This window comes from Hemiscyllium ocellatum, chromosome 17, assembly GCF_020745735.1.
Source record: "Hemiscyllium ocellatum isolate sHemOce1 chromosome 17, sHemOce1.pat.X.cur, whole genome shotgun sequence".
NCBI lineage: Eukaryota > Metazoa > Chordata > Chondrichthyes > Orectolobiformes > Hemiscylliidae > Hemiscyllium > Hemiscyllium ocellatum.
In genome coordinates, this window is record NC_083417.1 from 33,908,920 (window position 1) to 33,936,627 (window position 27,708).

At 41.5% G+C, this 27,708-nt stretch overlaps 1 protein-coding gene across 1 annotated transcript in view; it reads left to right on the forward strand.

Moving 5' to 3' along the window:
• klhdc4 (kelch domain containing 4) overlaps nt 1-27,394 on the forward strand; it is an 89,867-nt gene extending 62,473 nt beyond the window's left edge. Inside the window, exons 9-11 of the mRNA XM_060837655.1 lie at nt 11,938-12,546; nt 16,651-16,758; nt 27,031-27,394. Coding sequence (XP_060693638.1) covers nt 11,938-12,546; nt 16,651-16,758; nt 27,031-27,203 — 890 coding nt within the window. The 3' untranslated portion in view covers nt 27,204-27,394. The remainder of the gene's footprint in view (nt 1-11,937; nt 12,547-16,650; nt 16,759-27,030) is intronic.
• Nucleotides 27,395-27,708: the final 314 nt, after the last annotated feature.

Genomic DNA, 27,708 nt, shown 5'->3' on the forward strand with positions numbered 1-27,708 from the left:
GTAAAGATAGTATCCTTTGTAAGCAAGATGGAGAGTTCCCCCGTAGTGTGTTGAGTTTCGAACCAGCTTGAAAAAGAGTGGGAGGAGGAGAAGGATCAGTTGTTATGGCCCATGTAGGGACCAACAGCATAGGCGGGAGGTCCTATTTGGGGAATATCTGGAATAAGAACAAAAGAAAAGAACAGGAGCTCAGGGTTATTATTACCCAAGTCACAAGTACAGAAACAGATGAGGAAATTAATGAAGTAAACCATGACTAAAAGAGTGGTGGAGGAAAGAAAGGTTGCATTTCTCAGGGCACTGGCATCTGTGTTGGAATTGAACCATTGGAACAGGCTCCACCTGAATTGTTATGGGACCAGAATCGTAGTGGAAAGTAGCTCAAGAGGGGAGAGAGGGCTCAGGGGAGGTAACTGAAATTTCCAGAACAAGTAATAGAACAGGGTATGAAAAGAGTCAGGAATCTAACTTCAGGCACAGCAGATAAAGGGAAAAATATGAGACCAGGTGGTCAACAAAGGACTGAGGATATTGTACTTAGATGCATGCACTGTGCAAAGAGTAAATTAACTTATAGCACAGTTTGAAATTGACAGGTCCGATGTTGTAGCCATCACAAATATTGCTGCAAGAGGATCAGGGGACTAAACATCCAATGATATGTGTCCTATTGGGGAAAAAAAAACTCTTGCTGATGGGCAGAGGAAGCTGGATTTCCAAATTCTAAACTGGATTTCCATTTGCAAATGAGACTAAGCTGGCTGGCAGTGTGTGCTGTGAGGAGAATGCTAAGAGGCTGCAGGGTGACTTGAACAGACTGGCTAAGTGGGCACGTACTTAGCAAACGTAATATAATGTGGATAAATGTGACGTTATCCAGTTTGATCGCAAAAGCAGGAAGGCAGATTATTATCTGAATGGAGGCAATTTAATAAAAGGTGAGGTGCAAGAAGACCTTGGTTTCATGGTGGAATGGTACCTGAGTATTGACATGCCGGTGGAGCAGGCTATGAGGAAAGCCAATGGCATGTTGGCCTACATAGCAAGAGGATTTGAGTAAAAGAGTAGGCATGTCTTATTGCAGTTATATAGAACCTCGGTGAGGCCACGCCTTGAGTAACGTGTTCAGTTTTGGTCTCCTAGTCTGAGGAAGGACCTTCATGTTATTGAGAGAGTCCAGCAAAGGCTCACCAGACTGATTTCCTGGGATGGCAGGACTAACCTATGAAGAAGGACTGGATCGACTGGGCTTGTACTGAAATTTAGAAGAATGAGTGGGGATCTCATAGAAGCATATACAATCCTAATGAGACTGGACAAGCTAGATATGGGAAGAATGCGCCCAGTGTTTGGGGAAGTCCTGAACCAGCGGTCACCGTCTAAGAATAAGGGGTAAGCCATTCAGGACTGAGATGAGGAAGAATTTCTTCACTCAAAGTTTTGAGCCTGTGGAATTCTTCCCTGAAGAAAGCTGTTGGGGCCAGTTTATTAAATATATTCAAGATGGAACTGGATGTGGCCTTTCGTGGCTAAAGGGATCAAGGGGTATGGCAAGAAAATGGGAGTGAGATACTGAAATTGCATGATCAGCCATGATCATATTAAATGATGGTGAAGGCTGGAAGGGCTGAATGGCTTACTCCACCTTTTTCTCTGTTTCTATTACAGAAGTATACCAGAACTTGAGAGTCAGGGTGCAGTGGTGAATGTTGTGACCATCACTAGAGAGGTAAAAGGTCTGAAGGTGGCTAAGTCACCCGGACCAGATGGACTACATCCTGAATTCTGAAGCTGATAGTTGAGGAGGTCTGGGAGGTGATGGTGGTAATATTTCAGAATTATTGGAGTCAGGAACGGGCCCAGAGGACTGGAAATGGCTAATGTTAACACGCCTTTTTAAGAAGGGAGAGTGCAGAAGATGACTAATTATAGACCAGTTAGCCTGACCTTGGTGTTTGGTAAGATATTAGAGTCCATTATTAAGGACTAGATTATGCGGTACTTGCATGGCAAATAGGGCTGAGTCAGCATGGCTTCATCAAGGGAAAGTCATGTCTGACCAATCATTTAGATAGCTAGAAGCAGTGTTGTGTTGGGGAGGCTGTAGAACAGGTTTAGAGAGGGGGAAAAGAAGTGGCAGATGAAGTACAGTGTGGAAAAGTGAGAGGTTTTACATTTTGGTAGGAGGAATAGAGGCTCAGACTATTTCCTCAATGGGGAAAGTCTTCAGAAATCTGAAGCACAAAGGAACCTAGGAGTCCAAGCCCAGGATTCTCTTAAAGTTAATATGTCGGATCAGTTGAAGGGAGACCAATGCTACGCCAGCATTCATTTCAAGGGGGCTAGAATGCAAGAGGGATGTACTGCTGAGGCTGTATAAGGTTCTGGTCAGACTGCATTTGGAATATTATGAGCAGTTTTGGTCCCTGTATCTAAGGAAGAATGTGCTGGCATTGGAGGGGGTCCAGAGGAGGATCACAAGAATGAATCTAGAGTTGAAGGGCTAGCCATGTGAGGAGCAGTTGAGGGTTCTGAGTCTGCATTCATTGGAGTTTAGAAAGACTGGAAGGGGACTTCATTGAAACTTACAGAATACCGACAGGCATTAACAGAGTTGACATAGAGTCATCGAGATGTACAGCATGGAAACAGATCTTTCGGTCCAACCCTTCCATGCCGACCAGATGTCCCAACCCAATCTAGTCCCACTTGCCAGCACCCGGCCCATATCCCTCCAAACCCTTCCTATTCATATACCCATCCAAATGCCTCTTAAATGTTGCAATTGTACCAGCCTCCACCACTTCCTCTGGCAGCTCATTCCATACACGTACCCCCTACCGCGTGAAAAAGTTGCCCCGTAGATTTCTTTTATATGTTTCCTCTCTCACACTAAACCTATGCCCTCTAGTTCTGGACACCCCGACTTTGCCTATTTACCTGATCCATGTCCATCATAATTTTTTAACCTCTAAGGTCACCCCCTCAGCCTCCGACACTGCAGGCAAAACAGCCCCAGCCTTTTGAGCCTCTCCCTATAACTCAAATCCTTCAACCCTGGCAACATCCTTGTAAATCTTTTCTGAACCCTTTCAAGTTTCACAACATCTTTCCGATAGGAAGGAGACCAGAATTGCACGCAATATTCCAACAGTGGCCTCACCAATGTCTTGTACAGCTGCAACATGACCTCCCAACTCCTGTACTCAATACTCTGATCAATAAAGGAAAGCATACCAAACGCCGCCTTCACTATCCTATCTACTTGTGACTCCATTCCAAGGAGCTATGAACCTGCACTCCAAGGTCTCTTTGTTCAGCAACACTCCCTAGCACCTTACCATTAAGTGTATAAGTCCTGCTAAGATTTGCTTTCCCAAAATGCAGCACCTCTGAATTAAACTCCATCTGCCACTTCTCAGCGCATTGGCCCATCTGGTCAAGATCCTGTTGTAATCTGAGGTAACTGTCTTCACTGTCCACTACACCTCCAATTTTGGTGTCATCTGCATAAGGTATTTCCACTAGTAAGAGAGATAAGGATCTGAGGGCATCGCCTTGGACTGAAGAGATGCTTCTTTATAATTGAGATGAGAAGGAATTTCTTCAGCCAGCTGATGGTGAATCTGTGGCGGTCAAGTCATCAATTGTATTTCTGCATTTAAGACAGAAATAGATAAATTCTTGATCAGTCAGGGGATCGAAGATTACAGGGAAAAGGTAGGAGAGTGGGGTTGAGAAACATATCAGCCATGATCAAATGGCACAGCAGACTCAATGGGCTAGAAGGCCTAATTCTACTCCTGTATCTTATGATGTTATAGTCTAACCTGAAAAACAGCTAACAGGCAATTAATATATCAAGCTGAAGGAAAAGTAGTTTCTCATTAATGCAATCAAGATATCTCTTATAACAACTATCATTGTTCACCACATTTCAGGCTGATATATTGCTTTATATAGTCTGGTCACCGTGACAATACCAGCTGTCCAGCAGGCTCATTTCTCTTACTCCGCTGAATTACATTTGCCAGTGTCCTTTGAAAATCATCCAATTCTACCTGAGTAAATCAACTTCCATCATAAGGCTTTAATGACTCCTTGTTCCTTAAATCTTCAGAAGTCTGTTCTATTCCATCATCTTTTAAATGGCCATTTAGCTTTCACCAGAGTCCTCCTTGGCTGAATACGCAAGCATGTTTTTTTTTGATCTTCATTCAATATAAATGATAGTCAAAAGAGGATCAGGTTCAATTATAGCATTCAAAAGGGAAATTAATGTGTATGCTTAAAAAGGAAAGATTCACAGGGCTATTTGATAAGAGTAGAGAAGTGGAACTTTTGAGTTGTCCTTTCAAAAAGCTGCCACTGTTGTGAAGGGCCAAATGGCATCCTGTGTTGTATGTTTCTCAATAGTTGTCTCCATCTCTCACTTACTCTCATTCGCACATTCTCTCTCTGTCTCTGTCTCTCTCTCTCTTTCTCTCTCTCTGTCTCTCGTGTGCACACATATGCAGGCATCTCTGTATTCAAACAGCAGTCGCCCATTTGTTTTCGTTTTGATTCCTGCCCTTCCTCACCCCCAAAATAAATCAAACATAAGTAAGTGGGAAGTATTCGTTCACACTCCAGACTTGTGTATTGTTGATGATAGTCAGGCTTTGGGGAGTCATGGGGTGAGCTACTTGCTGCAAGGTTCCAAGCTGCTGACCTGCTTTTGTAACCACCTGTATTTATATGGCAGTCCAGTTCAGTTTCTGGTCAGTGGTAACCCCCAGGTTGTAGATAGTGAGGGTTTTAGTGATGATGATGCCATGGAATGTCAAGGGATGAGGGTTAGATTCTGTCCTTTTGGAGATGGTCATTGCTGGCACTTGTGTAGTATAAATGTTACTTGCACTTGTCAGACCAAACATGGATGTTGTCCACTTCTTGCTACATTTGGACATGGAGTGCTTCAGTATTTGAAGAATCACAAATGGTGATGAACATTGTGCAATCATTAGCAAATGCCCTCAATTCTGACTGTGTGATGGAGCGAATGTCATTGATGAAACTGGGCTAAGGAAATTACCCTGATGAACTCCTATAGAGATGTTCTGCAGCTGAGATGATTGATGTGCAGTAATCATAACCATCTTCCTTTATTCTATCTAACTGTTGAACAATTTTCATCTGATTCCCATTGATTCCAGTTTCATTAAAACTCCTTGATCCCACATTGTCAAATGTGATCTTGATGTCAAAGATGGTCAGGCTCACCTTTCCTCTAGTTCTTTCATTAATAAAGGCTGTGATGGGGTCAAAAGTTGATTGGCCTTGTTCAGGGCAGTTGAGCAAGTGTTGCTTGATTTTGCACATCATCAGGTAGTAGCTAGTGTTGTAGATGTGCTTGAACAGATTGGCTAGGAATGTGTCAAATTCTGGAGCATAAGCCCTTCAGTACCATTGCTGGAATGTTGTCAGGACCTATAGCTTTTGTAGTATCCAGTGCTTCCAACTATTTCTTGATATCACATGGAGTGAACCAGATTGGCTGAAGATTGGTGACGCAGGAGACTTCGGCAGGAGGCACACTTGGATCATCCACTCAGCATTTTTCAAAGATACTTATGAGTGTTTTAGCCTCATCTTTTACACGGGATTGATTAAGTTAATTGGCTGGATTGTTGGTTTGCAGAGCAGTGTGATGATTCAATTCCCAACACTGGTTTGAGGTTACCATGAAGGGCTCTCCTTCTCAACCTCTTCCCTCACTTGAGGTCTGGTGGCCCTCAGAGTAAATTCCCACCAGTCACTTCTCTCTCTAATAGAGAGCAGCCCCTATGGTCTGCTAAGACTGTGGCATTGCAGTATCTTTTATACTGATGTGTTTGGGCTCTTCCATCATTGTGGATAGGATATTTGTGAAGCTTCCTACTGTAATGAGTTATCTAATTGTCTACCACCATTCATGACTGAATTTGGCAGGACTGCAGACCTTAGACCAGATCTATTGTTGTGAAATCATTTAGCTGTGTTAATCACTTGCTGTTTATAATGTTTAGCACTCAAATAGTGTTGTTTTGTAGCTTCACCAGATTGACATCTCATTTTAAGATATGCTTTGCACTACTCCTGGCATACTTTCCTGCCCTTATCATTGAACCAGGTTTAATACCCAGCTTGATGGTAATAGTAGGAATATGCTAAGCAATGAGGTTGTAGATTGTGTTGGAGTAGGATTCTGCTACTGCTGATGGCAAGCATTGTCTCATGAATAACCATTCTCGGGTTGTTGGGTATGTTCGAAGTCAGTCTCATTTAGCTCAGCATGATAAAGGGAATTTTCAATGTGAACATGGAACAGTATTTTTCCCTGACAAGGACTGTGTGGTGGTCATGCTTATCTATATTGTCACAAGCAGATACAGCTGCAGTAGGCAGATAGGTAAGGATGAGGTTAAGTATTTTTTTTAGCAGAAGGACTCAACTAGCTCAGTCAGACATGATGCTGTTGAGCCAGTCAGGTGAAGGGCACTAAAGTCATTCATCCAGTGTACATTCTACATGGTTGTCACCCTCCATGATTCCACTAGCTGCTGTATAATGTGGAAGAGTACTGATTCATCAGCTGAGAAGTGGAGGGTGTGGCATGTGTAGCCAGCAGGAGGTTTCCTTGCTCATGTCTGACCTGATGCCATGAGAGTTCATGCAATCCAGAGTCAATGTTGAGGATTGAAAATGTGTTGCTGGTTAAAGCACAGCAGGTTAGGCAGCATCCAAGGAACAGGAAATTCGACGTTTTGGGCCAGAGCCCTTCATCAGGAATGAGGAGAGTGTGCCAGGCAGGATAAGATAAAAGGTAGGGAGGAGGGACTTGGGGGAGGGGCGATGTGATAGGTGGAAGGAGGTCAAGGTGAGGGTGATAGGCTGGAGAGGGGTGGGGGCGGAGAGGTCAGGAAGAAGATTGCAGGTAGGAGGGCGGTGCTGAGTTCGAGGGAATCGACTGAGACAAGGTGGGGGGAGGGGAAATGAGGAAACTGGAGAAATCTGAGTTCATCCCTTGTGGTTGGAGGGTTCCCAGGCGGAAGATGAGGCGCTCTTCATCCAACCGTCGTGTTGTTATGTTCTGGCGATGGAGGAGTCCAAGGACCTGCATGTCCTCGGTGGAGTGGGAGGGAGAGTTTCCAATCTTTCCAATCCTCCCACTTCCTCCAAACTAAAGGAGTTGCCATGGGCACCCGCATGGGCCCCAGCTATGCCTGTCTCTTCGTAGGACTTGTGGAACAGTCCATCTTCCGCAACTACACTGGCACCACCCCCCACCTTTTACTCCGCTACATTGATGACTGTATCGGCGCTGCCTCGTGCTCCCACGAGGAGATGAACAATTCATCAACTTTACCAACACCTTCCATCCCGACCTCAAATTCACCTGGACTGTCTCAGATTCCTCCCTCCCCTTCCTAGACCTTTCCATTTCTATCTCGGGCGACCGACTCAACACAGACATCTACTATAAACCGACTGAATCCCACAGCTACCTGGACTACACCTCCTCCCACCATGCCCCCTGTAAAGACGCCATCCCATATTCCCAATTCCTTCGTCTCCGCCGCATCTGCTCCCAGGAGGACCAGTTCCAATACCGTACAGCCCAGGTGGTCTCCTTCAAGGACCGCAGATTCCCCCCAGACATGATCGATGATGCCCTCCACTGCATCTCCTCCACTTCCCGCTCCTCCACCCTTGAGCCCCGCCCCTCCAACCGCCACCAAGACAGAACCCCACCAACCTCCGTATGCAGCGTATCATCCGCCGTCATTTCCGCCACCTCCAAACGGACCCCACCACCAGGGATATATTTCCCTTCCCTCCCCTCCCCTATCAGCGTTCCGCAAAGACCACTCCCTTCGTGACTCCCTCGTCAGGTCCACACCCCCCACCAACCCAACCTCCACTCCCGGCACCTTCCCCTGCAACCGCAGGAAATGCAAAACTTGCGCCCACACCTCCTCCCTTACTTCTCTCCAAGGCCCCAAGGGATCCTTCCATATCCGCCACAAATTCACCTGCACCTCCACACACATCATCTATTGCACCCGATGTGGCCTCCTCTATATTGGGGAGACGGGCCGCCTACTTGCGGAACACTTCAGGGAACACCTCTGGGACGCCCGGACCAACCAACCCAACCACCCCGTGGCTCAACACTTTAACTCTCCCTCCCACTCCACCGAGGACATGCAGGTCCTTGGACTCCTCCATCGCCAGAACATAACAACACGACGGTTGGAGGAAGAGCGCCTCATCTTCCGCCTGGGAACCCTCCGACCACAAGGGATGAACTCCGATTTCTCCAGTTTCCTCATTTCCCCTCCCCCCACCTTGTCTCAGTCGATTCCCTCGAACTCAGCACTGCCCTCCTACCTGCAATCTTCTTCCTGACCTTCCGCCCCCACCCCTCTCCAGCCTATCACCCTCACCTTGACCTCCTTCCACCTATCACATCTCCATCGCCCCACCCCCAAGTCCCTCCTCCCTACCTTTTATCTTAGCCTGCCTGGCACACACTCCTCATTCCTGATGAAGGGCTCTGGCCCGAAACGTCGAATTTCCTGTTCCTTGGATGCTGCCTAACCTGCTGTGCTTTAACCAGCAACACATTTTCAGCTCTGATCTCCAGCATCTGCAGACCTCACTTTTTACTCAATGTTGAGGACTCCTGGAACTACTCCCTCATATGTAACACTGTGCCACCATCCCTGCTGTGTTTGTACTGCTGGTGGGGCAGGACATACCCATGGGTGGTGATGGCCTGGGTCTGGGATGTTGTATATAAGGTGATTCCATGAGTATGATTATGTTAAGCTGTTCCTTCACTTTCTGTGAGACAGCTATCCCAATTTTGACTTTAGGCCCCAGATGTTAGGAGAAACTTGCAGGGTTGACAGGCTGGGTTTACCTTTGTCATTTCCAGCACCTGAGTCGATGCCAGCTAGTCCATCCAGTTTCATTCTTCCTTTCTAGCGGTTCATACAATTGAATGGCTTACTAGGCAATTATGAATCAACCATACTCTGGAGTCAGACCACCAAATAAGGATGACATTTCAGATTTTTATTGAATTCAAATTCCATTTTAGCTATGGTGAGATTCAGAACATTACCTGGGCCTCTGGATGATTAAAAACCACAAGAACTGCAGATGCTGTAAATCAGAATCAAAAACAGAAGTTGCTGGAAAAGCTCAGCAGCTCTGGCAGTACCTGTGAAGTGAAATCAGAGTTAATGTTTTGGGTCCAGTGACCTTTTGTCTGGATGATAAATCCAGTGAGAACATCATGATGCCATTGCCTCCCCTTACATGACAACTTTGAAAGGGTCATGCATCATGTTGCAACGGTCAATACTGAGGCTGAAAACAAGACTGCATTGCAATTGGCAGAAGATTCTGATGCTGAACATGGGGAGTTTCATACTTTTCAGCCTGCATTAGGACATTTTCTCAGGGAACAAAGCACATAGAAAGTGCTACAATCAAGTTTGTGCACTCCAGCATTGGACCTTCAAATTGCTTTCATAAACTTCACAGAATTTCATAACTTGTGGCCCATCAGTTTTTATAAGTTTTTTAACATTTGCCAAGTTCAGATATACTTGTGTATATACTACTTTTATTCGTGACATCATCAGTTCAGCAGTAAAAGGATTTCTGAAGGTGAAAGAGGTCATAGCTTCCCACATATGTGAATAAAAGCTTCATCTATACAGCCAGGATAATCTATCAGTAAGGAAGAATGCCATTCTTTCAATGGGCAGATTTTTTTTATTATAGACATAGGATAGTTGTTTCTCAAGAAATGGCTTTGATCCTGTTTGAATCCATGCAGAGGTGGTTTAACAATATCCACATAGCCACCTGAGCCATAATTGAGATACTTGCAGTGATCAAGCTGTGCTGTACAATATGCTTCTGCTAGAATTTCACATATGATCATGATCCTCCTGAACTACGGCAGAGGAAAATGTGAGTAAGAGAGCCTCATCCTCTTACTCACAGCCAACTATGCATTCTAGTACACTGGATGCTTTTGGTCCTCAAAAGTTATTAGATTCTCTAACACACTAAGTCCTCACTTAAGATTGTGGCTGGCATTCCTGAAAATGCAACTTTTAAGTGAAACGGCTTGAAGCGAATAATGTTTTCCAATTTGAATCAATGTAAAAGCTGTAGTTAAATTCTGCAGAATTTTCTTAACTGAAAATAAGTTCTAACATTGCACCCTATAAACTGAAATACTTTGTATTATTAAATTCTTAAGTTGATAAATGAAAAATGTTATAAAACAAGATAAGATTAGAAATCTAGAGCAAAAGGAAGGTGTTAATTTCCTGTTTATTATACCTGATCCTCCCTGCTGAATCTTATCACCCATCGGATTACTGAATATCCTGCTCACTGCACATCCTGCACTCTGACGACCCTGTCACTGTAGATCTCTCCTTCAGCTGATCCGCCAACTTTGAAACCTCTGCAATTGCAAGATTCTTTTGTTATACCAAAACTCTCTCCCAACTCTGTTCCCACTGCTTCCTTCTTCTAAACCATCACTATATTGAAAGAGGTGCAGTTGTAGTGAAGACATTTTTATATTAACCCCAGCTCAGCACTTCTACAAGCACTTTCACATCCTGGATTAGGCAAGCTGATCACTCGCCCCTTTTCTAGTCGGTTGGCTTGCGGCCATGCCATTGCTGACCACTTTTATTCAGCAGGGATGAGATTAGTCAGTTGCACATTTCCGAGTCACTGCCTTTGCCAAGAAGTCTAAATTCAACCCCAAATGTTAATCATGCTAAAGATTTACTGGCACCACCTGTTTTGTGTAATTGAAGTTTTCCTTTGCTCTTTCCATCTAGAATTCAAGGTTTTCCTTTTGTTTCCCCCTTTTTTCCCCCTTTTTCCTACTTTCACATAAATGTTGCACTTGAGATGTACCTTTATAACTCCTTGCACCGATCATTGCTGACAGCACCTCTGGCAGATGTAGCTCATAGCTAGATCCTGTCCCAAGACACTCAGCATTTCAGCGGCCTCACATTTCCTTGCCACACACAGTTGAACTTTTCAATGTCTTTCTGTCTCAGTGAACAGATTCTACTAGCGAGGTCCACCTCAGCAACTGTTTATTAAATCTCTGAAAGTCCCATCTGTATTTTTATTAAACCAACAACTGTCACTTCTCAGTGTTCTGTTTGTCTGTTAATGCTAACACAGTCTTTCCCTCCTCTTCACAGGAGATTGTCACTTCTTTTCTCAATGTCTCTGCATTAAGCTGTCCTTTTATTCTGATGAAATATGAAAATTGGCTCTTAATTTACAATGTTTCAATTCATATGAGCTCCGTTAAAGGCAGAGATTTTGAATGGCCACCATTTTTAATTAAAGTGACACATTGGGAGTAAACATTATAGTGTTGTAAAGTCTCCCATTCGTAAAACATTATTTTCTCCACATTTTTATCATTGGGAGATTTTGGTAGTAGTTGAATTAAATTTGATTTGGTAGAGGTAATGGCAAATTTGCCAAGTGAAACACAGAACATTTTTTCACGAGGAATTTTAGGCAATTAAAACATGGTCACCTAAGCAGTGTTTTCACAGAATCACAGAATTGTTATGCTACAGCAGGAGGCCGTTCTATCATGCCCACATGAGTTCTGTTACCTAGTGCCAATCTCCTGCTTTTTCCTTATATCCTGCATGCCATTTCTATTCATATAGTCATCCAATACCCTCTTGAATGCCTCTATTGAACCTGCCTCCATCACATTTCCAGGCAATTTCCATTTGTTTGTTTTAAATAAATAAGTTATCTTTTATATTGCATTTGAAATATAAAATATTCTGTTCATCTCAGAAACCAATGTATTTATCATTTGTTTTTCCTCAGACAAATGGGTCTGGGTTCGCCTCAACCCTACAGGACTAAAGCCATCACCACGATCAGGCATCTCTCTGGCTGTTGCCCCCAACAACCGTGCCATTTTCTTTGGTGGTGTATATGATGAAGAGGAGGATGAAGACCTCCAAGGAGAATTTTTTAATGACATCCATATTTATGATATGGTGAAGAATCGATGGTTTACTGTGGATTTGAAGGGATACAAGGGAGAGAAAAAAAAACGAAGACGTGGAAGAAAAGAGGAAGATGGAACAGAAGTGAAAAGTGAAAAGCAAGACTTGCAGACTTCAACAGAAATAGTCAAAGAAATTGTAACTGAAGATGGTACTCTCATGACTATAAAGCAGGTCATAAACAACCCTGATGCCAAAGCAGATACAGAAAATGAAGAGGAGAAGGAGGATGGTGCTTCTGAAACTGGTCCCATCATTGAGCCATGTGCTCGGTCCAGTGCCATGGGAGTTATTAAAAATGGTCTGTTTTATATCTATGGTGGGATGTTTGAAGTGGGAGACCGGCAATTTACTTTAAATGACCTTTACTGCATTGACCTGCACAAGATGAATGAATGGAAGGTTCTGGTGGAAACTGATCCAAGTAAGTTTGTGGTTTTTACTGGTTCCATCACAAATCCATATGTTTATTTAAACTCCACTGGTTTGACATGGAACACTGTGGAATGAATCTTGTTCTTTATAGCAGACAACCTGCTGATGTGCTGGAAGATTAAGGATGAGCAAAATTTAGTGGTCCTATATGTCCAGAGGCGCATACCTTCAGCGGCAAGAAGCTAATTGTTTGCTACAGGGGCAGCCATCACAATTGGGAATGCCCATCAGCCCATAAGAGCCGCTGGTTAATTCATCAGTTGGTTGGGTGGTTTCAGGGCAGGTGGTGCTGTCACCACTAGAGTAATCATTGCCATGATGGGACCCCTTTGTGAGCAATAAGGTATGAGTAGGAAAGTACCACTACCTCTGAGTTCTTTGGAGACTACCACTGTTAATCTTGCTGTTTCTACACATGATGGAGGGCCATCTAAAGCAGGTGAAATGCCAGTGACAGCAGAAGGAATCCTTTAATTGTCTATATGAATGGTACATGTGATCTCTGGGCAGAGGACTGTTGTCCCCATTCCCTGCCCCTGGCATGATATGGCATCTAGAAGACACAGGGCACAACAACCCCACGTACACAGATACACACACACCTCCGAGCATGAGACATAACAGCTGCAGCCATGTAGTCTGTCTTTCCATGTGATACATCCTACTGAGCCACCTATGATAAACTGACAAACGCCTGTTACAATCTAACAAGGTCTTAAAAGGATTAATGAATTGTAAAATAATAGTACCATCTAAAACTGTTAGTTTATACAGTAAAACCAAACATTGTTGCTTATTTACATATTTGAAGTTAATTTGCATTGATTTTCTCCAGTCTGCAGGTGTTACAAGTATTACTTTCAGCTTTTAATGTATCAAGATTCATAAAATTGGATGGAAGTTTTTCATCAATTATCAGTTATTAAAAGGAAGTAAACCAGATGCTAATCCCGAGTGAACCTTACCATCTGTATTGACTAACTTGATTTCATCAGAGTTTAAAAGAAGAAAATCTGAGTTATTGTTTTTGGTCATTTAGTCTTTGCTGGAATGCCTGAAAAGTGGATGTTGGAAAGGGTAACCTCACAAACAGCCTGTTGAAGTTCATTGTTGCATTTGAATACCTCAACCATCATGATGTAATTTTCAGTTAGACAGTTGAAAGTTCTTTCAAATACTTCATCATAGGTTTCAGTACACCAATTTATCTTTGCATGGAATAAAGTTGTTTTATTTCCAAAGATAATTTACAAAAATTATGCATGTTTGGAAAGCTGTTGGTACTCCACCAAAATTAGCAGAGATATTCTGAGAATTTGCAGTGATATTGAGCAACAGAAAAACCTGCCAAAAACAAAAGTTTTTTTTCTTAGCAAGTCCAACCAACTTGTATTCTTCTGTCAGTTGTGTAATCCCAAATGTTTTCATTTCCAAAAATTGTTCACATTCTCTCACTTGAGTCACTTGGAGCTGAATTTTCATCTCAAGATGGCAGATGTGTTCACCCCATCCCTGTCGTCCTGCATTTCCCACAGCTAACCTTTCTAGCCTGTATATCCTTGGACACTATAGGCAATTAAACATGGCTAATCCACCTAATCTGCACATCTTTAGTCTTTCAGCATTTTCCAAACATTCAGCCAATTATTGAAGAGATGGCTTCTGGACAGTTTTTAAAAAATGTATTCATGGAATATGGTTGACGCTGGCTGGGCCAGTATTTATTCCCTATGCTCGTTGTCCACGAAATGGTGGTGGTGCAGTGCTTTCTCGGAATGCTATACTTCATTTGGTGAAGGTACCCAAAATGCCATTCAAAGGGAATCTTCAGAATTTTGAACAGCAACACTTGAGGACCAGCACTATATTTACAAGGCAAGGTTGTGAGTGGCTTGGAAGGAAATTTTCAGGTGTTGGTGTTTCTGTGTATATGTTATCCTGGTCCTCCTACATAGGTTGTGATTGAGGATTTGGAAGGTCCTGGTTACTGGGCCTTGGTGAATTTCTGCAGTGAATCTTTGTGGATGTGGGGCCAGTTAGGCCTGGATGGTGTCAAGCTTCTTAAAAGATGTTGGAGCTGCATTCATCCAGGCAAATGGTGAGTATTCCATCGCCCTCCTGGTTTGTGCTTTGTAGATGGTGGATAGCCTCTGAGGAATCAGGAGGTGAATTTCTTGCTAAAGTATTCCTAACCTCTGCCTTATTCTTGTAACCACAATATTTAATTGTCTGGTCATTGGTAGACTCCCAGGATTTTAATAGTATTCAGTGATGATAACGCGATTGAATATTAAGATGCCACAGTTTGATTATTTCTTGTTAGAGATGGTCATTGGCTGACACTTGAGTGGCACAAATGTAACTTGCCACTTGTCAGCCCAAGCTCGAATATTGTCCTGGTCTTGCTGCATTTGGGCATTTTACTATTTCAATACTGGAGCAGTCACAAATGGTGCTGAACATTGTGCAATCATCAGTGAATAACCCCACTTTTTACCTTATAATGGAAGACAGGTCATTGATGAAGCAGCTGAAGGTGGTTGGACCAAGGACACTTGAGAAACTTGAGGGCTTCTTGTGGCAAACATCCCTATCTTTGAACAAAATGGCCCACATTCAAGTCCCACCTGCTCCATGGGTGTGTTGTAACATATTTGAACAGATTGCTTTTTATTTTATTTAGCCTGAGTTACTTAAGAAATATCCAGAAGGCTACTTGCCCCAGCGCCAAGTAGCTAATTAGGGCAACTAATTATTAATTGATAATCTCTTTACATGCTTTCTAGATTTTTCAAGTGATGGGCAAGATCTCCACTGTCACATGACCCCATAATTGGCTTGATGGTAACTTCCCACTTGAGGCACATCCTGCAAAATCATCCAGGATAGATCTGCTGGGCTGGAATTGCCTTAGCCACGGCTGTATTTACTTTAATCAACCTTTTTGGATATGCTGTGACTCTTATCCTGAGCAGGTGGAATTTGTACCTTGATCTTCTAGCTCAGAGGTAGGGTCACTACCACTACAAGACCTGTCAGACACAGCTACAAGCTATCCCGTCGAGCAGTTCTTTGTAGAGATGATCCATGGGCCTTAATTGGATGCAGTTCCTGAAAGTGACCTCCTAATTGAGTATCTCCTCAAAAATCCCACTATTTCTGGATTCCAACTAGGAGTTCAGAGCATCTGGATTGGGACCCTGAAACTAAAATTCATGTAATGAATTCTAGCTCTTCGAGGCATTTTCATTTGTGATAGGAAATGCATCTTCCTGGAGTATTTCGAAGAACTTCTTGGTATAGGTAATTCAATACTGTGTGAAGTATTAAAAGCTTATGAAATATTTTAGTACCATCATCCACTTGTTAGTGCTTGCAGAGCTTTGCAACGTGGACTCCCATCCTTCTTTACTCTCGAGCTCTCTAGGGCTTTATTGAAACGTCACAGAGTCCCTACAGTGTAGAAACAGGTCATTCAATACAATAACTCTACAATACTCCTCCTTTACAATACTCATCCCACCCTGATGCATCCTTCTACCATATCCCAGTAATTCTGCATTTTCCCATGGCTAATTTGCCTAATCTACACATCCCTGGACAGTGTGCTAATTTAACATGACCAGTGCATGAATCTCTGCACATCTTTGGAACGTGGGAGGAAACAGATACAGGAGAATGTGTGAAGTTTGCACAGGCAGTCAGCTGAGGCTGAAATCGAACCTGAGTCCTTGGTGCAGCAATGCTAAACATTGAGCCACTGTGCTACCCCATGCCAAAATGTTTATAGAGGTTACATATTTTCCCAATAAGGGAGAAAGGGAAAGTAATTTGGAAAATATGTTCTTCCTCTCCCAACTTGTGCATAGGGACCTGTGTGAGGGTAATAACTGACCTATTTAAATTGAATACAGGAATGCAATTGTTTGGGATTGGGTATTTCAGCTGGCATACAGTTTTTCAGGATGGAGGGAATATCAGGCCTGGTCTATATAATGGTATTTGGTCTAAAATATGTCTTTGTTTGACTGAAGAGGTTTTTTTGTTTAGGAAGTTGATTTTTTTTTGTTTCACTCATGTTTGCTCTCTGCAGAGAACCAAGATTGGCTAGAATCAGATTCTGAGGACGAGGAAGAGTGTGAAGGAGCTGCAGGAGGAGAAGATGAAGAGGAAGAGGATGATGAGAGCAGTGAAGAAGATGGTAAATATGTTGAATAAATCTACATTGTTCTTTATCTTGGTATCTAGTCTTTGTGTCTGTGGTTTCTTCTGAAAGCTTGTAAGCGAGGTTTGTGTAACAGGAGCCAATGTGGTTCAGTGGTAGTGTGTCAATGGGCTGTAGGTTCAAAATTCATTCCAAGAGTTGGCCACAAAACTCTGTGATATTTCAGAGCAGTGCTGAGAAATAAATATCATTGGAAATTCTGTCTAACTGTTGTTATGGTCGTAGTCAATCTAGTCAGAAACCAAAAGCCTTTTTTGTGTTTGTTAGAGATTCCAGGTTGCTTCTATTGGAATAAAATGAGCAAACAAACAAATTTTACAATCTTAGAAAATTTAAAGAATCTACAATATGTGTTCTTATGAACCCAGCCTGACGGAACTAGAAGGCCACCTGACTTGATCATATAATTAATTTTTACAATTGACTAACATGGTGGTTAATTGCTGAAATATACTCACATGATTCCACAGCAGAAGGAATACACTGCTACATACATGTACGTAGAAGACGGTTAGATCTTGACATAAATATCGCAACAAGGTTTCAAAATCTTGTCCGACACTAATCTTTCACAGTTACTGAATTCTAGCGAAATTTCATTCCTTTCGTACCTTCAATCTTTTCTGCAACTTCCCCAGTTTATTCCTGTTGGACTGCCCAAACAATTTTGTGGAGAAAACGTAAAACACTTTGTGGCTGTAAGAGCTGCTTTTTTTTTGAGGTATTTTCAGTGTTGGAGCTGACTTCCTCAAATTCTAGGAGCAGTAATTATTGTTTTATAAGTTGCATTGTTTTGGAACTTTGGGGGGAAAAAAGTCAAAGCAGTGGCATTTTAAAAAGGAGGAAGAAAGACATAGACAGAGACCACTGGTCAATGATTCAAACAAGAAACCTGCACTGCTGTCTGACACAGCAGTGAATCTGCACAGCTACTGCCTTTGCTGTTTGAATTCAAGTATCTCTGGACATTGGAGTATGTCTAAGAAAAGTTAACAAACAGCTGACCTTGGGGGAATCTGTGTGAGAAAGCTCACAGCACAGTAGCAAATAAGTATAACCTTGCTGTACTTTGTAAATCTACAATAGCGGGTAGAGTGGGTTCTTTTTTGATTACATAGTTTATTGAGATCTGTCTCTTGATTAAAGTTTAAAAATATAAAACATAGGTACTAAGTTAGCCTGGAGCAATATTTAGAGAGCAGTGAGGTTGTGCTATTTTCTGCGTCTGCAGATTGTTAGGTGCAAAGATGGCCTTTAGTAGAGTGATGTGTTCTTCCTATTGGCTGTGGGAGATTAGGGAGAGTTCCATGTTACTGAAGATTATGTCTGCATTAAGGATGTTTGGTTGCGAATCATATCTGATCGCATGGATCAGCTGGAGTGGTAGCAATGAGGAATTTACAGTAGCTAAGGAGTGTGATGGATGGCAGTTTCAGGAAGGTAGGAAAACTGCAGATACAGTCAGGTAGATGGGTTACCTTCGGGAAAGGTAGCACAGGGAGGCAGATGTGGTGATCCCCATCTCAAACAACTATGCTATTTTGGAAAATGTAAGTAGTGATGGGCTCTCAGGAGAATGTAGCATGAACAGCCACGTTTCTGATACCGAGACTGGTAATGAGGAGCACATCAGGTTCCAAGCAGTTGATTGTGATAGGGGACCATCAACTAGGAGAAACTGAGGACTGCAGATGCTGGAGATCATAGTCGAGAGTATGGTGCTGGAAAAACACAGCAAGTCCAGCAGCATCCACAGAGCAAATGTTTTAGGCAAAAGCCACTTGGGGGAGAAAGTGAGGTCTGCAGGTGCTGGAGATCAGAGCTGAAAATGTGTTGCTGGAAAAGCGCAGCAGGTCAGGCAGCATCCAAGGAACATGAAATTCGACGTTTCGGGCATAAGCCTGAAGAAGGGCTTATGCCCGAAACGTCGAATTTCCTGTTCCTTGGATGCTGCCTGACCTGCTGTGCTTTTCCAGCAACACATTAAAAGCCACTTGGGATCTTAATCAGGTGGGCCAATGGACTGAGGAGTAGCAGATGGAGTTTAATTTAGATTAATGTGAGGTGCTGCATTTTGAAAAGACTATTCAGGACAGGACTTATACACTTAATGGTGAGGTCCTGGGGAATGTTGCTGCACAAAGAGACCTTGGAGTGCAGGTTCATAGTTCCTTGAGTTGCAGGTAAATAGGTTAGTGAAGAAGGCGTTTAGTATGCTTGCATTTACTGGTCAGAGCATTGAGAATAGGAGTTGGGAAGTCAGTTTGCAGCTGTGCACGACATTGGTTAGTTCACTTTCCGAATATGAACTGCAATTCTGGTCTCAATGCTATTGAAAGATGTTGTGAAATTTGAAAGGATTCAGAAAAGGTTTACATGGATGTTGCCGGGGCTGGAAGATTTGAACTACAGGGAGAAGCTGTTTTCCCTTGAGTGTTGGTGGCTGAGGGGTGACCATAAAGGTTGCATGGGGGCATGGATAGGTTAAATAGACAAGGTATTCCCTGGAGTGGTAGGGTCCAGAACTAGAGGACATGTGTTTAGGATGCAGGGGAAAGATTTAGAAGGGACTTAAGGGCAACTTTTTCATGCAGAGAATGGTGTGTGTATGCAATGAGCTATCAGAAGCAGTGGTGGAGGCTAGTACAATTACAACATTTAAAAGGTATCTAGATGGGTATATGAATAGGAAGGGGTTAACAGGATATGAGCTGAGTGCTGGTAAATAGGACTAGATTAACTTGGGATATCTGGTCAGCATGGACGAGTTGGACCGAAGAGTCTGTTTCCGTGTTGGTACAACTCTCTGACTCTATGCTGACATGAATGTTTCATAATTTTGAAAGCCTACACTTTCTCAGTTTTAGCACCTTGCAAACTTGTATTCATCTTCTTGCTTGAAAGTTCCACAGACTACAAACAGCAGAGGTGATTGCTTCCATTGAACTAAAAGTTTGATTTTTCTAAACTAAGGCCTTCAGTTCTGAGGTCAAAACATAGCTAATGGCCTTTACGTTTACTATAACTGTCAACAGGAAAAATGTGTGTACAGTAGAAAGTCAGTGGGTCTCCCAGGCACTTGACTGAACTCTCAAGCTTTTTTGGAACTGCAATTGTGTCACTACCCAATTGACTTTCTGACCTGTATTTAAAACTAACCTTCACCAAACTGACCACATGCATCTGCCTCCATTTTGAAATCTAAACCCCCCCAAAATAAGAGGGAGACAATGGCCTAGTGGTATTATCATTGGGCTATTTATCTAGAGATCCATGTAATGTCTGGCAACTCAAGTTCAAATCCCATCATGGCGGATGGTGGAATTTGATTTGGAAGAGTCTAATGATGACCACAAAGCCATTGCTGATTGTCAGGGAAAATCCACCTGGTTCATTAAAGTCCTCTTAAGGGAAGAAAACTGCCATCTTACTCATCTGGCCTTCATGTGACTCCAGACCCACAGTAATATGGTTGACTCTTAATTACCATCTGGGATGGGCAATGTTGGTCTAGCAAGTAATGTTCTCCTTCCATGAATGAATTAAAAAAAAATCTGATCACTATATTGTGTTCTGACATCTAGAATTAGCACGAGATAAATATGGATATACAGACAAAGTTTAATTTAAAACATTAAGAACGTTGTCAAATGGCATATGTAGTCAAAAGAAATCCTCAAGTTGTCAGCAATATGTTCAGATAACAGTGACTCTCTGGATCACCAAATCTCCCTGAGGCTTTGCATAGTTTGCAAGGGGTATCAAATCTTAATTTTCGATGATTTAGCTTGTGAGCATCCTCAAAAATTCCAAATATTCAGCCTGTTGACTTGATATTTTTGTCCTGCAAGTGGTTTCAAGCAATTGAATTTCAATTTACACTGCCCTAACAACTGTTCACCATCCAGCTGCTCAGATTCTTCTCAGAAGATTGTGCCATACTGGATTTATCAGGCTGCAATCCAAATCCACAGAGCAGACAAATGTTTCATCTTACTTAAGTTGGCACTGCTCCTAGCTGGGATTTTCTGAACTCTGGCATTCTCAGCTATGCCAAGTAAATACTTAATGTGGGCATCCTTCGCATTCCCTCTTAGCTGCATCTTCTCAACTGGTCATATTCCCTTCAGCTTTATTGAGCTGATGTACCCAGAGCGGATGCCAAACTGTGCAGCAGCATGGAGCCAGCTAACAACAGCACATGAACACTTCATGTGGCATTTTCCCCTGCCTTGGACTAAAAGTAATCTCTGAGGTACTAACATTGGGAAGGGTCCAGAATGCATTACGATGGTTGTAGCCTGACACTTCGAAGATAACTTAGAATCAACTTGGCTTTTTGAAAGAAAAATTGTGTTTAACCTATTAGAGCTTTATGATTAATTAAAGTTATGGTCGATAAAGAGGAACCAGTTGGTGTAGTGCATTTATATTTCTAAATGCATTTAATAAAGACCGACATCAAAGTGAGAAAGTCTATAGCCTTAAAACTTACCCTTAAACATTTAGACTAAAATGTAATGTTGAATTATAGAACACATTTGCTACACATTAGAAAGTAGACAGGCAGGGAGGCTCAGGGAAAAAAAGGGAACCCAACTTAAGCAGAAGATAAAAGCATCTGTTCTCACCAAGTGATAACGGGATGCTCTAAGGCAATTAAGAACATTTGCCTTAACATCAGTGAATCTCTGTAAACAGGATACCGAGTGATAACATTCACAGCTGTTCCCTTGTGAAATTAATGACAGTGTTTGATTCTAACCCTGAAACGAAACTCGATACTATCAAAAGCCTCGCAATTGACAGTCAGGTCCTATCAATTATAATGGATTCTTATTACCCCTTGCAAGCTAGGCAGACACGTATTTTCTGATACAAGTCCCTGACTTGAGAGTTCAAAAGGACACGAGAGAGAGACCATTTTAGTGTTGGGACAACCGATGCCAGTAGAAAATTAATTCTTTGCGTTTACTTGCTATGCATTGAACTTGATTACATTTTTGAGACTTTATGATGATTTTGAGTAGCCATTACTGGTTATGAAATGTAAACACTGTAAAAGGTAATATTGATGAAGCTTTAACTTATTTGCTATTCTTGCAGACCTTACAAACTGCTCCACTATTAATTCTAAATAATCAGATTGTGTGTCGTATTTGAATTTGAATCACAACCCTGAAACGAAAGCATGTTTAATTCGAGACTAATGAATCAGTTTAAATGAAACTTACGGTAGTATTTCAGCCTCAGGTACAGAATGATTTAGTGCTTAAGATAAAAAGCAGGAATTTGCTCCTAGCTTAAAATTATTCTGAACCTAACATTGAAGAAATTCTGACACAATCTGTCGGGAAGCCATTTTATGATCAAAAGTTTGCCCTCCTTGCTAAGAAGCCATTTTGTAAAACAATTGTATCAGACATGCGAGCTGTGCAAGGTTACCTTATGACTTCTCTCACTTAATTTAGGCTGGTACTTCTTTATAGGAACTTATCTTGCCAGCAGACGCCTAACTCAGCTGGATTTGTTTTTCCCATCTGATGGATAGCTCAAGGCCTGTAGGAGTGATCAGTCAAGTGCGCACAGATCTGTCAATTAACTTCTCTTCCTTACAAGTTAGTCTTTTACTGTTATCTGTTTAAGAGCATACAGCTTTTTGTATAAAGGAAGCCTGTTTGTAACAGTAAGAGTAGCTTGCTAGGGCTGTTAAAGAGCTGGTGCCCTACTCTCCTAAGTTATTAGAACCTAATTGGTTTAGCTTGTAGGTATCAATGTTATGCTGTAACATTGTTATGCTGTAAACAGTGATGTTTTCCAAGTTTCCGGTTAATGAGATCGAAATGCTGGTGGAAAACTGTCAGACCAGATTTCTGGTCAGATGGACAGTCAGTTGTACTTGAGCCTTTGAGTTGCAATACAGTACAGCTTTCAGAATTTGAGCTGGTCAGAAAAACTGATATTTGGAACTTGCTAAGGTTCCTAGAAAGAGAGATCTATGCAGCTTGTCCTGCTGTAACACTGTTCAGACTTTTTCAGGAGAGAGAGCATTCTGAGGTCCTTTATTGTTCCTAATACACCCAGGTGATCTGGGAAAACAAAAATCCACTAGAGTGTTGCTGGGCAACCTTCAGCTCATATCTTCCAAATGAAAGTAATGTAACAATTAGACTGTTTTATTTCTCAAACCTTTCCGTTCCAAAGTTACTTGATTTTTCAATAATTAGGCGAGTTATTTCTCACATTACTGTTCAACTATTTCTCAGTATCAGAATTTGCTTCAGTACACTTTTTAATTCAGAATGGCCAAACAATTTCATGTTTAAGTTCCTCATTGTCCCTAAACACAAATGTATATTCTAGTGGAAGCGAGAGACAGGTTAAACATGTGAACACAAATTTGGCAGATGGAATATGGTATGATAATGTGGACTGGTCCATTTTGGCAGGAAGAATACAAAACAGAATGTATTGTCAGTTAAGGGACATTGCAGGGTTCTGTTGTACAGCAGCATCTGGGTGTCCTGGTACAAGCACCACAAAGTTAATATGCAAGTATATCAATAAATTTGAAAGCAAATGGATTGTTGTTTAGTGAAAGGGGCACATAAAACTAGGGAGGTCTTACTGCAATTGTACAGGGCATTCATGAGACCACATCTGGAGAAACTGCATGCAATTTTGCTCTCCTTTGATAAAAAAACTTCTTTAGAAACATTCACTCAGCTGAATTTTGGGATGAAGGGCTTATCTTGTAAAGAAAGGTTCAACAATTTATGCCTCTATCTATGGGAGCTTAGAAGAATGGGAGGTTGTGTTATTGAAAACTTAAGATATTGAGACTACATAGGATGGCTATCTAGAAGAGATTTCTGCTTCTGGGGCAAACTGGAGTTGTTTAAGAGTAAGTATCGTCTCTTTTAAGGCAGATAAGGATAATATTTTGCCCTCTGGGTATTCGAATGTGGAACTTTCTTTCTGGTAGAGCTGTATCATTAAATTTATTTAGTGCTGAGTTAGAGTTTTGACAAGGGAGTCAGGGATTATGGGGTACAGACAGGAAAATGAAGCTGCAACCACAACAAGATCAGTTATAATCATAGAAAAGTCTCAAAAGAGCAAATGGCCCTTTCTTGTTTCTTACCTTTATGTTCCTGACCTTGGAATTGTTTCCGTGACCCTATCAAAAATCTTGTAATGAGGCCTGTCCTTGTGCCTAGACAGGATCAAATGTAACCAGCCTTTGGAGCACATTGTGCTTAAATATTACAGCCTGACAGACTGCCAGCCTACATAGTATAAAAAGCTACAAAAAATGCATTCAAGCAGATGGCACTTATTCAGGGAAAAGCAATGCTTCCAGTTGCCGAACCAACCTTCATCACTCAACCAACATCAGATCGCATTAGCTGGTCAGTTTTTTTCATCTGCTGTTTGCAATGCTGCACTTTTGTGTAAGTTTGTGTCTGTTTGACACCAAATAAGTGATTACTTTTCGTGGATTGTAAAGCACTTAACTAAAAGAATATGAAAGGCAATTGTTTCTTTCTTCTATAAATACCAGTTTGCTTGTTAGTTTGCAACTTTAATTTTTCCTTCTAAAAGACCGTTTCAATCTATTGAAAATTGATTCATTTCTCTTGTATATTCATCAACATGATACGTAATGTGTTCCAGACCACATACTACTGCATTGTGCAAAAATTAAGCCTGCAGTGTTGTTTTTAACTGCAAGAACTTCCTTCAGACTGAATCTTCGCATATACAGTTAAATTACAGCCCTCTGACTGGCATGCGGAAAACTGATAACAATGACGCAGCAAGTATTGGAACCTTCTCACTTCTCAGTTTTACCTTTGTTGGGGAGAAATGTAGAGCGTTCTCGATACTTGACAAAGCATTTCCATCAGTGTTTTTGTAGTTAGGTTTTAAAGATTTGGCATCAAAGTTGTGTTGTCATTTGCAAGTACTTGACGCTAATAATAATTACATCAGTGATTTTGACTTCCTGAGATTCTCAGCTCTATGAATAGTGAAAAGATTGTCACGAGCAGAGACCGTCTTCACTGATGCTAGCACTTTGCTTTGAAATTTCCAAGTACTAGTTAAAGCTCCATTGTCCATGTATTTCAATGACCAACAATAGTAGTCATGGTTTGGAGATGCCGGTGTTGGACTGGGGTGTACAAAGTTAAAAATCACACAACACCAGGTTATAGTCCAACAGGTTTAATTGGAAGCACCAATTTTCGGAGCGCCGCTCCTTCATCAGGTGGTTGTGGAGTACACAATTGTAAGACACAGAATTTATAGCAAAAGTTTACAGTGTGATGTAACTGAAATTATACATTGAAAGATATCTTGATTGTTTGTTGAGTCTTTTATCTGTTCGAATACCATGATGGTTTCACTTCTTTCACAAAGTTGCATTCTCAGGTCAACTGTAACAATTGGTCTTATCTAGACAATATGTTGAAGGTGTTAGCCCCCTGTGTTCTCTGTCTATGCCATAATGTTTAGATGATTCTAATCTAAAAGTGAGATAACAGAGTCTTACTTGAATTTGTGCAGTTTTTGAGTAAAGTACAATGTAACTGCAAGTACAAATTCACCCCACAAATGTACATGTGTATGTGTTCATGTGGGTCTTTGTGTGTGTGTGTGTGTGTTTGTGTGAGAGAAAATGTGCATGTGAGTGTAGAGTGTCTTAAGTCTGAGGGGTTGCAAGTGAGAGTGTGGGAGTGTGTGTGTCTGTAAGGGTGTGCGTGTCTGTGTATACGTTTGTGTGCATATGAGTGCCTGTGCACACTCTCGTGTGTGTGTGTGTGTGTGTGTGTGTGTGTGTGTGTGTATAGTGCAATGGTGGTCACCTGTAGTGTGACATGAACCCAAGGTCCCAGTTGAGGCCATCCCTATGGGTACGGAACTTAGCTATCAGCCTCTACTCGGCCACTTTTCGCTGCTGCCTGTCCCGAAGTCCCCACACACACACACACACACTCACACTCTACGCTCACACACACCCTCTACACTCACACACATACACTCTCTCTCTCACAGGCACTCACAACCGACCCCCCCCCCCCCCCCCAAACACACACACACACACACACACACACACACACACACAGACCCACATGTACATTTGTAGGGTGAATTTGTGCTTGCAGTTACATTGTAATTTGCTCAAAAACTGCATGAATTCATGTAAGACTCTGTTATCTCATCTTTTAGATTAGAATCAGTCTAAACATTATGGCACAGACAGAGAACACAGGGGTTAACACCTTCAACATATTGTCTAGTTAACACCAATTGTTACAGTTAACCCGAAAATGCAACTTTTTGAAAAAAATTTTGTGATTTACACATGAAAGAAGTGAAATATTATGATATTTGAACAGATGAAAGACTCAACAAACAATTAACGTATTTTTCAATGTATAATTTCAGATACATCACACTGTAAACTTTTGCTATAAATTCTGTGTCTTACAATTGTGTGCTCCACAACCACTTGATGAAGGAGCAACACTCTGAAAGCTAGTGCTTCCAATTAAACCTGTTGGACTATAACCTGGTGGTGTAGTCTAGACTACAAAGATTGAGTCATATGATCAGCAGTCTTTGACCGTAAAGATTTCTGAAGTTCCTTGGCTGGAAATCTGAAATATGTTTCTCAGGTGTGTTCTCCATAACGTTTTTGATTTACATGCACTGAATTTTCGTTCCAGGATGGTCCTGAGACCCGAGGGGAAGGGTCCTTTCAATCCTTATTAATTAATCCCTCTAAAAGATGGCAGACCTTCTGTATCTGAAGGTGCATCTCTATTGATCCATCCCTTAGTCTGGTATGCCAATTTATTTCAGATAGCTCAGTTTACTTCAGAAATTATTTTTAGAGAGCTACTGAAATGTGATGAAGCAACACAGTTGTGCCATCTTTCAGCTGAGGGAATTTTGTCAATGTGCTTTTGCAGTTGGTATTGCATTCTGGGCAATGTGAACAAATGCAGTTATGCTGCCTGCAAGTGGCATAGTTGACCCAAGAGTCCACAACATCATTACTGAATGTAAAGAAGATGAACATCATTTTATTGCAATGGTGAACTTTGATTTTGATTCACATCGAAATATAGTTCAAACTGGAATATTGTATGTAAGAGGATCCAGTTCAACAGAAGTTGGTCTTGCTTTTGAGATTGTAAGAGAATTTGAAATTATAAACTATTTCTTTTGCTTTGTTAGGAGATGACCATCCTCCAGTCCAGTCAGAAGAACCTTATTCAGAATACTTGTCACGTACAGAATCATACTGGATTCAACTAGCCAAAGATAATTTGGGCCAAACTGCCAAAGAGAAAAAAGCTTTGAAGATGGCACAAGCAATGGCAAAGACATTTTATGATGGCAATGTTTGATGGTCAGAATTATGCAGATCTGAATTCTTGTCACTAATCATTTGTTAATATGCTGAAGTTTATTGTTCATTTAATTTATTCAAAAATTTTGTTTTCTACTTTGTAAGCTTCAAGCCAATTTCAGACAACTTCAACATTGTTACCATTTAAGTATGTTTTCTGAATCTCGTTTCATTAACTTTACTTCTTCAGCATCCCATTGATTTACAGTGATTGTACTGCTTTTTCAATGAGTTTGATTTGAAATATATTGTGGGTTTTTCTAAATACTTCATGGCAAAGTCAAAGTTATTTGTGAATATCCCTTTAACCTTACTGTAATATAGAAGAAAAAGAAAAATAACTTTTCTTGACCAACATTAATTATTTGCACATGTACTTCTGGCATAAGACTCAAGTTTAATAGTAATTATTAAATGGGAAGCACTGTCCATTTGGTTTGCACATAGCAGTTAAAGAAATCAACAAGAAAATAAGCTTGAATTGTATCTCAATCTTAGACTCA